General features: G+C 34.1%; 1 protein-coding gene across 5 annotated transcripts in view; it reads left to right on the top strand.

Moving 5' to 3' along the window:
- Positions 1-13,501, top strand: part of LOC150100871 (nuclear receptor coactivator 5-like) — a 201,805-nt gene that overhangs the window by 47,454 nt on the left and 140,850 nt on the right. For all 5 annotated transcript variants that reach the window (XM_090401698.1, XM_090401693.1, XM_090401695.1 and 2 more), the window contains one exon: positions 4,094-4,310. In XM_090401698.1, coding sequence (XP_090257824.1) covers positions 4,130-4,310 — 181 coding nt within the window. In that variant the 5' untranslated portion in view covers positions 4,094-4,129. The remainder of the gene's footprint in view (positions 1-4,093; positions 4,311-13,501) is intronic.

Raw genomic sequence — 13,501 nt, 5'->3', positions numbered from 1 at the left:
TCAATCGATACCATGGCGCTGAACTCTGTATACTCCACAACCACTTTGCAAGTGAGTACTGCATGATCACTGTCATCAACCAGAGGTAGAATAGTTGTCTTTAACTGAAATGACGTCTGATGCTGTCATCAAGTCAAATACTCCTTGATCCCAAGTTCCTTCTGTCTCATGCTGCTTGAGAAAGTTGTCTCCAAACAGCTCAATAAATTCTGTTTAATTCCTCTTGTGAGATTTTACTCTTACCCAATCAATGTTTGGATAACTAAAGTCCCCCATTATGATTACTCTTTTCGTTCCCATGATCTTTATTTGGTGATACATTTCTTCATCACTAGCAACCAATCCACCAGGTCTGTAACAATATCCCACTGGGAAGTTGATCTTGTTAGAATCCACCTCACACCAGATGTCTTCAAAGTCACTGTCATATGAAATACTGTTACTAGTATTATAATCATAGGTCTCAACACTAATTGGAATTAAGTCATTTGATATCATTAGCAGCATGATATCAGATGACCCCCCTCTCTCTCTCTCTCTCTCTCTCTCTCTGTCCTGTCTATTTTTCCTAAAAAAGCCTTAGTCTTATTGTCCCTCTTTAATAAAGCCAAACAATTTTGCCATCTTTCCACTTTTGGAATCTGTGCTAATCTAAGACTCATATTAAAATTGTGTAAGTTAAAGATACATAATAATAATATGTTATTATCATCATCAAATTCCTGCCTTGTACCCTCAAGGGGTGTACAGGATATGATAGTACTACATGAAAAAAATTACATCATTACTAACTTCCTATCTACAATTTTCCTCCAAATCAGTCTGTTACTTGTCAAGGCTTCAACATTATCAGATCTTATATTTCTATCATCTAAGGCACTTTGTACTGTATCAATCCACCTATATCTTGGTCTTACTCTGGGTCGTTTTCCTGCCAACCTGGCAGAGAAAACTTATTTTACTAATCTTTCTTCGCCCATTCTGTTTAAGTGACCATACCACCTGAGATTAACTCTGCTAACGCATTCTTGGATGTTGACAATGTCAAGTTCTTTCCTAATATCCTCGTTTTTAATATGATATTGCCATTGATGCCATCTGTTCACACCTCTAATCTTTCTCAGGACTCTCATATCTGCGGTCTCTAGTCTTTGGTCAATTGTTTTACTTCTGACCCAGCTCTCAGATCCATAAGTTAAAACTGGTTTGAACACTGTCTTGTATAATTTAGTGTTCCAACTAATTTCTCTCTTATTCCATATGAATTTATTCATTTGACTTCCTACTATACCAGCTTTATTGATTCCGTTGTCTATTTCCATATTTAATTTACCATCTTCACTAAAAATCGTGCCTTAGTAGGTGAAATGTTTTACTTGTTCCACAGGTTCTCCGTTCACAATGCAGTTGACATTTTCAACGATTCTGCCTATTTTCATTGTCTTTGTTTTTTTATTGCTGACCTTCATGCCATATCTATTACAGCAGCTATTCGATTTAGTCAGAGAATCTTGCAGACTTGTAGCAGATTTATTTAAAGTATAACATCATCCGCATAAAGCAAAAAGCTGACATTAACATCTCCAATTTTGATATCATTTTTAATACCACTTTCCTTCATAATGTGATCCATATAGATAATGAATAACAGAGGGGATAATGTACATCCTTGTCTCACACCAGATTTAACATTAAACCATCTTCCTGTACTTCCTTCAATTCTAACTGCTGACTTACAACTCGAATAAAGACTACGTATTGCTTGATATAATGCCCCGTTGACACCATATAACTGTAGCATATTGAATAGCTTCTCTCTTGGCACCTTGTCATATGCCTTTTCCAAATCGACAAAACTTAAATACAGATCTCTGTTATATTCCCATGATTTCTCTACCATTTGTCGTAAAGTGAAGATCTGATCCTGACAGCCTCTATTTGGCCTGAATCCAGCTTGTTCTTCACCAAGCTTTTCTTCCGCAATTCTTCTCAACCGTTTCTCAAATATACTTGCATAGATCTTGCCAGGAACACTCAGTAGGGAAATACCTCTGTAATTCTCACATTCAGTTTTATTTCCCTTTTTATATATAGGTACTATGAGAGCCCTACTCCAATCATCAGGAATTCGTCCCTCTGTCCAGGCTTTCTGAACTATGCAGTGCAGCCACTGTAAGACTCTTATACCACCATACTTCAGCATTTCTGGTCGAATATCATCTACTCTTGCTGCCTTTCCACATTTCAAACTTTGATGACTTTTTCTACTTCAAGTATGGATATGTATTCCTCACTGCATGCCTGGTCAGTGTTTTTTCCACTGTGCTGTCATCACTGCTTGTTTCATTTAGCAGATTTTCAAAGTAATTACTCCATACTTCAAGGATATCTTTTTCTATGGTTTTCATGTCACCTTTATCATCTCTAACTCCTTTTACAGCACTCTTTCCTCCATTCCTAAGCTTCTTCAACAATCTCCAGAATATTTTGCCACCTTCTTGATATTTATTCTCTATATTCTTGCCAAAATCCTCCCATGACTTTTGTTTAGCTAGTTTTACACAGTTTTTAGCATTTTTGCATTTGTCTCTAAGAGAACAAGCTGACTTATTTGCCAGGAACTTTTGATATGCTTTCTTCTTTAACTTCCTGTGTCCACCAGGGAGTTCTAATTTTTTTTATCCTTGCAGATAACCTCACCACATGCCTCTCTAGCAGAATCAATCGATGTTTCCCTCAGAGTTTGCCACTGAATCTCCAAGGTTTGATTCCTGTTCTCAAACTCTTTCATTTTTTCTACAATAATCTTTGTGTATTTTAGTCTACAATTCACATCTGAGAGCTGCTCAACTTTTATTCACTTTAAAACTTTCTTACATGTTATTCTTTTCAATATGAAATTCAATTTTATCCTGCTCAAGACTAAATAGTGATCACTTCCAATTTCAAATCCTCTGTACACTCTGGTGTCCTGCACCAGGGAGAAAACATCACTGTCAACAATAGCATAGTCAATGAGACTTTTGTTATTCCTAGCCTCTTCTCTCCATGTGAATTTGTGCACATTTTTATGTTGGAACATGGTGTTAGTAATAACCAGTCCATGTCCAGGGCAGAAATCCAACAGATATTTGCCATTATTATTAGCTTTGCTCTTTTCTCCAAATTTTCCCAAAATATTTTTGTATGTCTGGCAATCATTTCCTACTCTGCTATTTAGATCCCCAACAAGGACCAACTTTTCCTTTTTCATTGTGTCAGTTGCTTTTTCTAAAGCGTCTAAAAATTCCTCCACTTCTACCTTAGTAGAACCTTCTGTGGGACCATAGGCACAAATAAGTCTCATTGTCCAGTTCCCCATTCTCATATTTGCCCACATTACTCTACTTGAGACTGACTGCCATTCAAGAAGATTAGCCTCGTATTTTGTGTTGAATACTATGGCTACTCCTTCTTTTCCTTGATTGTCATTGCCTGAATATAACATTTTGTATTTATTGCTCAGAAAGATCTCATCAGTTTTGGTCTTTTTTGTTTCAGTCACCCCTATTATGTCTATCTGGTAGTTATCTAATTCCTCAGCTAGCTCCATTTCTTTGCCATTCAGGCTTCTTACGTTGATAGTACCGATCTTTAACTCTGGTGATGTTGAGTTATGGTTTGTTTTCAGATTTGTTCCAGTAGCTGACTTTTTGCTGTTCGCCTTGGTTCCCTGGCGAAAACAACGGTGGCCTTGTTTAACCGGGCGATGCCCCAGCCAGCATGAAATTTTTTATGTTGTACCATCATTTTCTATTTTGGTTTAACCAATAAGAATACAATTTGGTCGGCTAAATCCCAAATTGCCAGCCCATCCTCGTTCGTTCAGTATCCAAGTAGATACCCACCAGGGTGCATCACAAGAAGGTGAGGATTGGACATTAGGTCAGAAGCCCTGGTCGGTTCTCCGCATTCCTTTAAAGGCTATGTTGAGGTCTCCTCTCAGTTATACAGTTTTGACCCTTAAGCACCCCATATGTCATTATTATATATAAAATAATATATTTGTGTATAAACTGAGTTTCATGATTTTATGCATTTTTTCTATTATCAGGAATCTTTTAACTAAAAAGAACATTGCATTTCAAGTATGAGTTACCGCTCAATGGGGAGGCCTGATAGTGGACGTGATTCTGATGACCGTCGAGGTGTTAATGATGGCAATGAACCTAAAATTCCAGATGCAAGGGTGTTTGTTGGAAATATTGATCCTGATAGTGTCAATAGAGAAGAATTAGAAGAGAGATTTTCTAAATATGGTAAAATAATTGGTGAGTTATTGCACACACATTTCCTTTTAACTTCTATTACATTGATTAACCTCAAATTCAATTAACAGTATGATTTTTTTTACTATCTCATGAAACAGTGAAAAACTCAAAATGAGCATTATTTTTCCTATTGTTTCTTTTGCACTTGCTACATCTTTGGAGAAGGCCAAAAAAAAAAAAAAAAAAAAAAAAAAAACTTAATATCAGATGTTACAAAAATCAAAAGCCTAACAGATAAAAATAACACATTCGTGCTGAGCTTTGTTTTATATATCTGGCAGGACTTGCTTGACCATGAAACATCATGCCTTTACAGCATTGGGTGGGCACATTTTTATACATTTTTCAGTGTACACGGCCTGCCAGTTTAAAGTTTTTTCATTGGGATTTTTGTTTAAAACTAACATTTATGGAACTGCCTTCCTGGTATGGATAATATCTCAAAATTAATGTTTCTTCTCATTTTGTGTTTTAGAATTTATATATAAAAAATCTTTCCTTTCAAAAATATCTATTACATTAATAGGTTGATTTCTGCAACAAAGTGAAATATATATGAATATCTAGCAATATTTCTCTTTTATGATTATACCATAATGAGTTATCTAGAAAAACATCAAAATAAAACAAAGCAAATCATTGCAATTAGTGATTCCGTTCCCCCCATCTTTAGAAATGTAGAATTACACTTTCATGTGGTAATACAGTAAACTGCCAGAAGCTATATTTTCTGTAGTTTTTTTTTTTTTTTAATTTAATAAAAACATTTCTTTGAGAATGTATATTGAATTATCAATCAATTAACCAAACATTATTAAAAAAAAATGTTCCCTTTAAAAAATATCTCATTATTTTGATATTTACAGAAGAATATTTAAAATCCTGTAATATAAAATTTCTCGTAAATTTCAGTCTCATTCTCTGGATATGTGTCCATATTCAAAAATGCATATTTTCATAAAGCTTCACCAAAACACGAACCTATATAGCTCAGAGAAAGTGGTGTTTGCACTCCTCAGTGCTAGACTGCCTAAAGAATGCTGTGAGTTTGATTCTAGTCACTTGACTCGAGAAACTTTTTCTAAGCCTTTTTACTAGTTCCCAAGTTAGTGAGAACTAGTTGTAAACTCTGGCAGAGGCGAGCAGGTTTTTCTCCTGGAAACTTGTTTTTTTATCCCATAAACTCAAGAAAATCGACTGTAGAACCCACCCTATTTCAGACATTAAAAATATTGTGTTAGGGTTATGGACCACAGGATGGTGACACTTGTTATCTGTCTCTATTCTTCATACTGCTTAAATTAGTGATAGCCTTTGACCAGCTATCTAATTGGTTACTAGTAGTATCTAACTCTTGGAGACTAAGTGGCCTCCCTTACTCCCTATAAGGGAATAAAAGGCAATAGCTGAATTCCCCCACCCCCTAAAAAAAGGAGAAAAAAAAACACTTGCTAATATTTTAGCCTGACTTTTCTTGGAAATAAATTCCAAAATACTAGTCTTCGTATCATCTTACTATCCTTAATACCACAACTGTAGATTGGATATTCATTTGTCTGCAGGAAATCTATTTATGTCTATTCTTTTTCTAGATGTTAGATGGGGCTATCATACAATAATACTTTATATCTGATTAATACAGATTGAGCATTGGGAAACTTAAAACATATCAACTAATTTTAAAAATTCCCTTTATTGATTACTTATATATATATATATATATATATCCCAAAAGTAAAATTTGTTACTTTGCAGATATCTTATTCCTCCTACATAACTATGCTTTCTCCATAAAGCTTTTTTTTTTCTTCATCCTGCTCAGTGGTCAACTGAGCAGCATTTGATTTTGTCTTAGTATGCTTTGTTTACCAGTGCTTTAGTTCATCAGTGCATACTAATGGCTATATTAATAGAGAAACTTTTGATCCTATTAAGCATGCGATTAAAGACTGAAAATAGTAGCATCACTTGTAATTGAAGTATGGTGATTCTAATATCAAGAATAAACTGTACGAGTTACTCTGTTGGATTGCTTAAGAGTCAGTGCTGGTTAATGAATGGAGATCTCTACATATCCTATGAGGAATACTGAGAACTAACCAGGTCTTCTAGTCCAGTGTTCAACCCATATCTTCTTGTGCTGGAGCTAGTTGTTAAATATCTACCTAGATACTTAAAGAATAAGGATAGTCTAACAGTTTGGGACTTAGCTGGCCTTTTGTATGTTCTTTATTGGCTTAAATCACAGATAAATATTATGGTATGACATGATCAAATATCTTGCTGTCTGGGAGATGCCTTCATTAAACAAGGAACCCTGCTTTTTTTTTTCTTTTTTTTCAGGGAACCAACTTAGAAAGTGAAAGTCATAATACAACAACACCAACAATAAACTCAACATGAATTGAAGACAGTATTATGATCATAACAGCCAATAGTGGAAATGAGGTGGGACTAGCAGAAGAACAAAATTGCATGTCAGCATAACAGGTGTTATGCTGAAATTAAGACAGAAATATTAAAACTGGCAAGGTACTTCTAAAGCCTGAAATGTGGAAAGGCAGCTGGAGTAGATGATACATTGGACCAGAAATGCTCAAATGTGGAGGTACACCTAAACCTCCAATTTGATGCAATCCAATGCAAATTTTTTTTATGCGAATTGGGATATCAAAAATTTTTTTTTTTTACGCGCTTTTTATTCACTTTTACGCAACCAGCCTAAAGTCTAAGTTAGGAAAAAATCTGTAATTCAAGAAAATTCTGAGAATTTTGTAGAATTGTATTCTCGTTTCAATTAAGAAAATTCTAAATTCTTACAAATTTCATTTATTGGAAATTCCCCGAATTACATAACTGACTGCGCATAAAAAAACGGTTCTTAGCAGTTTGAATTTGGTGCTTGAGTAGACAACACAGTTACCGCATTTTTTGCATTTGCAGCTTTTAAGTGAAATCAAAATAAAAATCACGTTATAAAATTAATAATTTTGCCAAGAAATAATAAATGGTAAGCTATATGTAATTTTCAAACTTTCATTTCATTAACTACTTCTGCACTTCACTGGGTATCTACAGATGCCATATGGTTACTCCAATGCATGGTGATGTGCCACACCAGGCCTCGCCGTGTAGTCCTGTTGTTTGCTTTTCTGGCGGCCTCAACTCTCTGAAGATTAGTGACTCCACATATGCCATACATCCATCTCATTGATGGTCTACCCCTGCCTCTTTTTCCAGGAACTTGACCTTCTATTACTGTTCTGAGAAGTATCCCTTTCATCCTTTCTATGTGTCCAAAATATTTTAACTTTCTTCTGTCAGTATCCTTAAGAAGCCTTAAAGTTCTGCTGATCTTTTCTAACACCCATTCATTTGTGCGCCTTTCAGTATATGATATCCTCAACAGCCTTCTGTATCACCACATCTCAAAAGCAGATATCTGTTTCTTATCTGACTTCTTTAGGTTCCAAGTCTCACATCCATAAGTCGCTGTTGGAAAAACAACTGCATCCAAAATCCTCAACTTTGTTTCCATGGAGATAGATCCATCCTTCCAGATTTTAGACAGGTCTCTGACTATTGTTTTAGCCATTCCTAACCTTTTTCTGATGTCTTCTGAACAGCAATTCTTCACATTAATAATGGATCCCAGGTACTCAAACTTGCTGACTTCAATTCTTTCTCCATTAAGGTACACTTGGATCTCAAGAGCTTCTCTGTTTGTATTTCCTTTGAGAACCATAATCTTTGTCTTGCTAGGATTGAGTTGGAGTCCTCTGTTATTACTGATCTTGTTAACTTTGTCAAGAATTAGTCCTAGTTCTTCCATGTCATTACAAAGAAGTACATTTCATTTACCAAAGATTTTAATCCAGCTCTCTCATGATGTTGCTGATAACCAAAAAAAAAAAAAAAAAAAAAAAAAAAAGGAAAGCAGTTTCCTTGGATACAAAAATTCAAATTTTAGATTGTCTTCAAACTGGGGAAGGTACGACGGCTGTGGGTAAGCATTTTAGAGTCTGAATCAACTGTCAGATCTATAAAGAAAAATGAAGAGGCTATTAGAAAAGTGGTATGTTCTGGTACAAAATCGAGTGTGAAATTATCATCATACACGAGATGTTGTTCTAGAAAAGGCCGAAAAAGCTTTAGTGATGTGGATAGACGATAATGTACAAAAAAGAATGCCAGTTGACGGAAATTCCTTCAAGCAATCAGCATTGAGATTTTATGAACAGATTAAAAAACTGCAGCCGGATACTTCATCTCAGTCGGGGAAATAATATGAATTTCATGCAAGATGGTTGGCTGTCTAAGTTTATTAAAAGACGTGCTCTTTATAAAATAAAAATTAAAGGTGAAACGACTTCTGCTGATGAAACAGCTGCTAAAGTATTTCCACAAAAACTTGCTAAAATAATTATAGATGGCAGTTACACTCGTGAACAAGTTTGGAATATGAATGAAACTGGCCTTTTCTGGAAAAAAATACCAAATAGACCTTGCATATCAAAAATGCAAAAAACTGTTGGTGGGTTCAAAGCAGCAAAGGATTGCATAACACTCCTATTTTATTCGAATGGTTTAGGAGATCAGATGTTAAAACCACTGCTCATAAATCGATCATTAAGACCACGGCCAATGAAAGGTGTAGATTTTCAAAAATTGCCAGTTCATTGGATGGCCAACAAAAAAGCTTAGGTGACCATTGATATTTTCACTGAGTGATTCCACAAATATTTCATGCCAGAAGTTAGACGCTATTTGAATGACAAGGGTCTTGAATTTAAAGTGCTTTTGATTCTTGATAATGCACCCGGTCATCCTGCCATAGAACACCCAAATGTGCAATTTTTTTTTCTGCTGCCCAATACCACATCATTTCTATGACCTCTAGATAAGGGTATAATTGTGGCCTTTAAAACATATTATGTCAGACGAACATTTCAGTACGTTTTGAACAAGCTAAATGATGATGAAACACTGTCAGTTATGGAAGTGTAGAAAAAATTTTCAATTATGGATTCTATTGATCAGGTTCGATTATCGTTATCTGAATTGAGACCATAAACTATGAATGCATGCTGGAAAGCTATTTGGCCCGTATGTGTTAAAGAGAATGCTCCTGTTCCCTTCAATCATACTGCAGAATTCCTCAATATAATAAGTTTGGCATCTGAAATTCGTGGAGAAAGATTCCATGATCTTACGAAGGCAGATATCGTAGAATTGTTAATTGATCAGCCTCTTAGCGAAGAAGAAATAGTGGAGATTGTTTCTGACCTGAAAGTGAAGAAGTTAATGATAATGATCAAATAATCCTACTTTTACTGCTGATATAATTAAAGAAGGTCTTAAACTGATCAGTAATTTAGGCAATTATTTTGCCCGATATGATCCAAATGAAGAACGTGCTGGGAAGTTTTCACGTGAGCTTAAGTTGTAATGTCTTCATATAGAGAATTATATTGCGACTTATCTAAAGCATCAATGCAGCAATTAATAACTGAGTTCATGCCTAAAACTACTGAAACAGCCAGTGGTACTGCTGTTCAAGACATAACAAGAAGAATTCCACAAGTTGAGATGGAAGTCGATGACAATAATACCATATCTAGTAGTTCTAGTGATATTACAGGCTCACGAAAAAGAAAGCTTTTACATTTATTGTCAGAAACTGATAGCGAATAACATATTTTTTTTATAGAATCCTTAGCAAACAACTGAAATGAATGTTTTTTTTTTAAGTTATTAAAATTCATTATATGTGTGTGTTCTCCATGAAATGTAAATAAAAACGTTATGATCCTAAAGAATTTAATGTTTGTTTTTTTCATTATTTTGCTTATATTTCAGGTTTGGAACCAATCTTCACTTTTTCTATGGAGTCAGTAGTTCTTTTTAAGCTTAATTTTTTGAAACGTATCCAGATGATTGAAGTAGAGAGCTCTCATAGTGCCCATATATAAAAAAGGAAAATAAAACTGAATGTGAGAATTACAGAGGTATTTCTCTACTGAGTGTTCCTGGTAAGATTTATTCTAGTATACTTGAGAAACAGTTAAGAAGGATTGTGGAAGAGAAGCTTGGTGAAGAATAAGCTGGATTCAGGCCATATAGGGGCTGTCAGGATCAGATTTTCACTTTATGACAAATAGTTCAGAAATCATGGAAATATAACAAAGATCTATATTTAAGTTTTGTCGATCTGTAAAAGGCATATGACAAGGTGCCAAGAGAGCTCTTCAAAATGCTACAGTTGTATGGTATCAGTGGGGCATTATATCATGCAATACTTAGTCTTTACTTAGTACTCATAAATATACAAATATTATTGCAATAAAAAGTGAAAGAGATTAAAAACAAAAAACAAACAAACAGAAGCTTTCTGGCAAAATCCAAAGACAGTGATTTGATTTATTCGTCATTATTTCAGTCTTCCACCAGGAACCCAAAGTCCTAGGATGGTTACTGTATTAATGCTCAGTTACTTTAAAAACGTGTTTTAGACCATATTCATGTTTTTGAGAGAGAACCAGAATACTTAGAAAAATGCAGATATTTGAGCCATACACTGGCAAATACCACTGTGGCGACAAAGAATGGTTGTCATTTTCCTAAATTCTCAACCTTGAATAACGTGAGTTATGCATCTTAATATTCATAATGTCTCTCTTGAATTTCTTCTCCTTTTTTTTATTATATATATGTATTTTTTTCCTCATAACATGTCCTATACTAGTTAATTACAAATTACCTGATTATCTATTTGACATTAAAAACATCATTTTATCACAGTGAACAGTAACAGTACTTAGTAATGATGATATATGTATATCATCATTACTAAGTACTATCCAACTATATATATATAGTTATATAAGTAAAAAATTTTTGTGTGAACATATTGCTCTCTAGCTTAATTTAGTTTTGTAACATAATAGATAATAACAGGACTCTAGTTTTGATATAGTAGGGTTTTTTTTTTTCCCACTAGAGATCAGGCCAGTAGTTTTAACGGTTGACTAAATCAGTGTAACTTCAGCATACTACGTAGATTGTAGTGCAGCTTGTTTCTTTGTATATATGTGTATACTCCAGATGATGACCTTAATGCAAATGTTGAATGATTATTTTGATTTATATTAAACCGAAGTTCTACTCTAACACGGTAGTTATTTCCATAATTTTTGAAGATGTATTCTGATCACCGTGTAAGCATGAAGAAAAGGGTACACTTAAGTGTTTATAAGACGTTTATTTTTTGTTTGCCATAACATTTATAAAATTTTCTGATTTATAAAATTATAAAATTCATTTATAAAATTCAAATGTACTGATTTGAAATCAGTACATTTCAGATAAACATTCCACTTTTTATGGCTAGGATGTAATTAATTTTAAAATGTGATCCTGGTTTTTGATTGGAATGAAGAATAAGAGGAAGAAATATAGGAATTTAATGCAAAAGTTTGAGCAGTTGCTTGGTATAAAATCCCTGCCATTTCAATATGGAACTAACTTGCCTTTATTTGAAAAGTCCTTATAAAGTTCATGTTTTAAATGGGATTTGAATCCAGCTAAAGGCATCATTATCAACTGTGCTCTGTAGGCTCTTCTAAAAAGAGCTCTTAAAATAAGTCAAATTTCAAAGGTGCATGTAGTAATTATCAATTAAATACCATGTTATACAAGTGCATGTTATTATTTATACAAGTATATCCTACCAATGAAAGATGGTAACCCTATATCACATCTTTAGTATACCTTGTGTGGACTGCGAGGGTTAAGTAATCTGGAAACCTTGCTCTAGATGGCAAACTTGAAATATTTTTAAGCCACTTGAACAAAAATTTCAAGCTGGATGTTGCTATTATATTAGGTGATGAAAATCATCGATCCTTATCTCACATCCGCACCTATTATCATGAAGACATCTTCATTTTAACTTTAATTAAAATTTTTAAATTATACTTCATAGCAAGAACAAACTTGAAGACAGGACAACTCCATTAACTCAGCCTTCTATAGGCCATGCCCTGTAATCAGGACATGGCCTGATTGCACTGGATTGCTGTAAAGATCTGAAGACATTTACAGATTATTGATGCCCATAGTGGAATTCAAACCCTTAGCTTGTTAATTGGAGATGCTATCTGTTTGGCCAGCCAGGCTGACAAATATATTCATTTTGGAGAAAATTATTACAAATAGAAGAAGATTCTTGACCTCTCCCCCCCCCCTCCAATGCACACCCAAATTTGTAATACAGAAAAATCTTAATATTTACCAAATACTTTGTCCCTGGAAAAAAAAAAAAAAAAAAAAAAAAAAAAAAAAAAAAAAAAAAAAGATGGACTAGTAAATGTATTTAACTAAACTAGGTTATTCTAGAAAACATAAAACATGAATTTCCAGTATGTTGACATTTTTGAGCAATGCTTAAATTATAATCAGTAAGAGTGAAAGTGGATCAAATTGATTATTAAAAATGTAGATTCCTTTAATGCTGGATTTACATCGTCATCTCCACTGTTATTGATATTCTGTATGGACCACATTATGTGATTCATATAAATTATACTATACAAATGTTCACCCAGTCCTCAACTTTTGCACTGCTGTATATATGTTCATTATCAAATATACATCAGAAGAGCAGACTCTTATAATTGTATACAATACAGTTTAAAATTCTTCAAAGTCGAGTTCTTAATTTTGATATTTCTATCATTTCAGAACACCATCTTGAATGATGGTACTTTTAATGTTGAGGAAACCTGTGCCATTGTGTCAAAGCTTGAGTACACTTTATGAAACTTCATCATAATCAAATTCCTGCCATGTACCCTAAATGGGTGTACAGGATATGATAGTACCACGTGAAAAATTTACATCATTACTAACTTAACATGTACAATTTTCCTCCAAATCAGTCTGTTACTTGTCAAGATTCCAACATTATCAGATCTTATATTTCTATCGTCTAAGGCACTTTGTTCCGTATAAATCCACCTATATCTTGGTCTCCCTCTGGGTCATTTTCCTGCCTACTTGGCAGAGAACACTTGTTTTGATAATCATTCCTTGCCCATTCTGTTTAAGTGACCATACCACCTGAGATTAGCTCTGCTAATGCATTCCTGGATGCAGATAATGTCAAGTTCCTTCCTAATATCCTCATTTTT

This window comes from Typopeltis vanoorti, chromosome 12, assembly GCF_054136105.1.
Source record: "Typopeltis vanoorti isolate ZY-2024b chromosome 12, IOZ_Tvanoo_1.0, whole genome shotgun sequence".
Classification (NCBI taxonomy): Eukaryota; Metazoa; Arthropoda; class Arachnida; order Uropygi; family Thelyphonidae; genus Typopeltis; species Typopeltis vanoorti.
The sequence above is the reverse complement of the archived record's forward strand: the minus strand, read 5'-3'. Positions and strand labels throughout refer to the sequence as shown.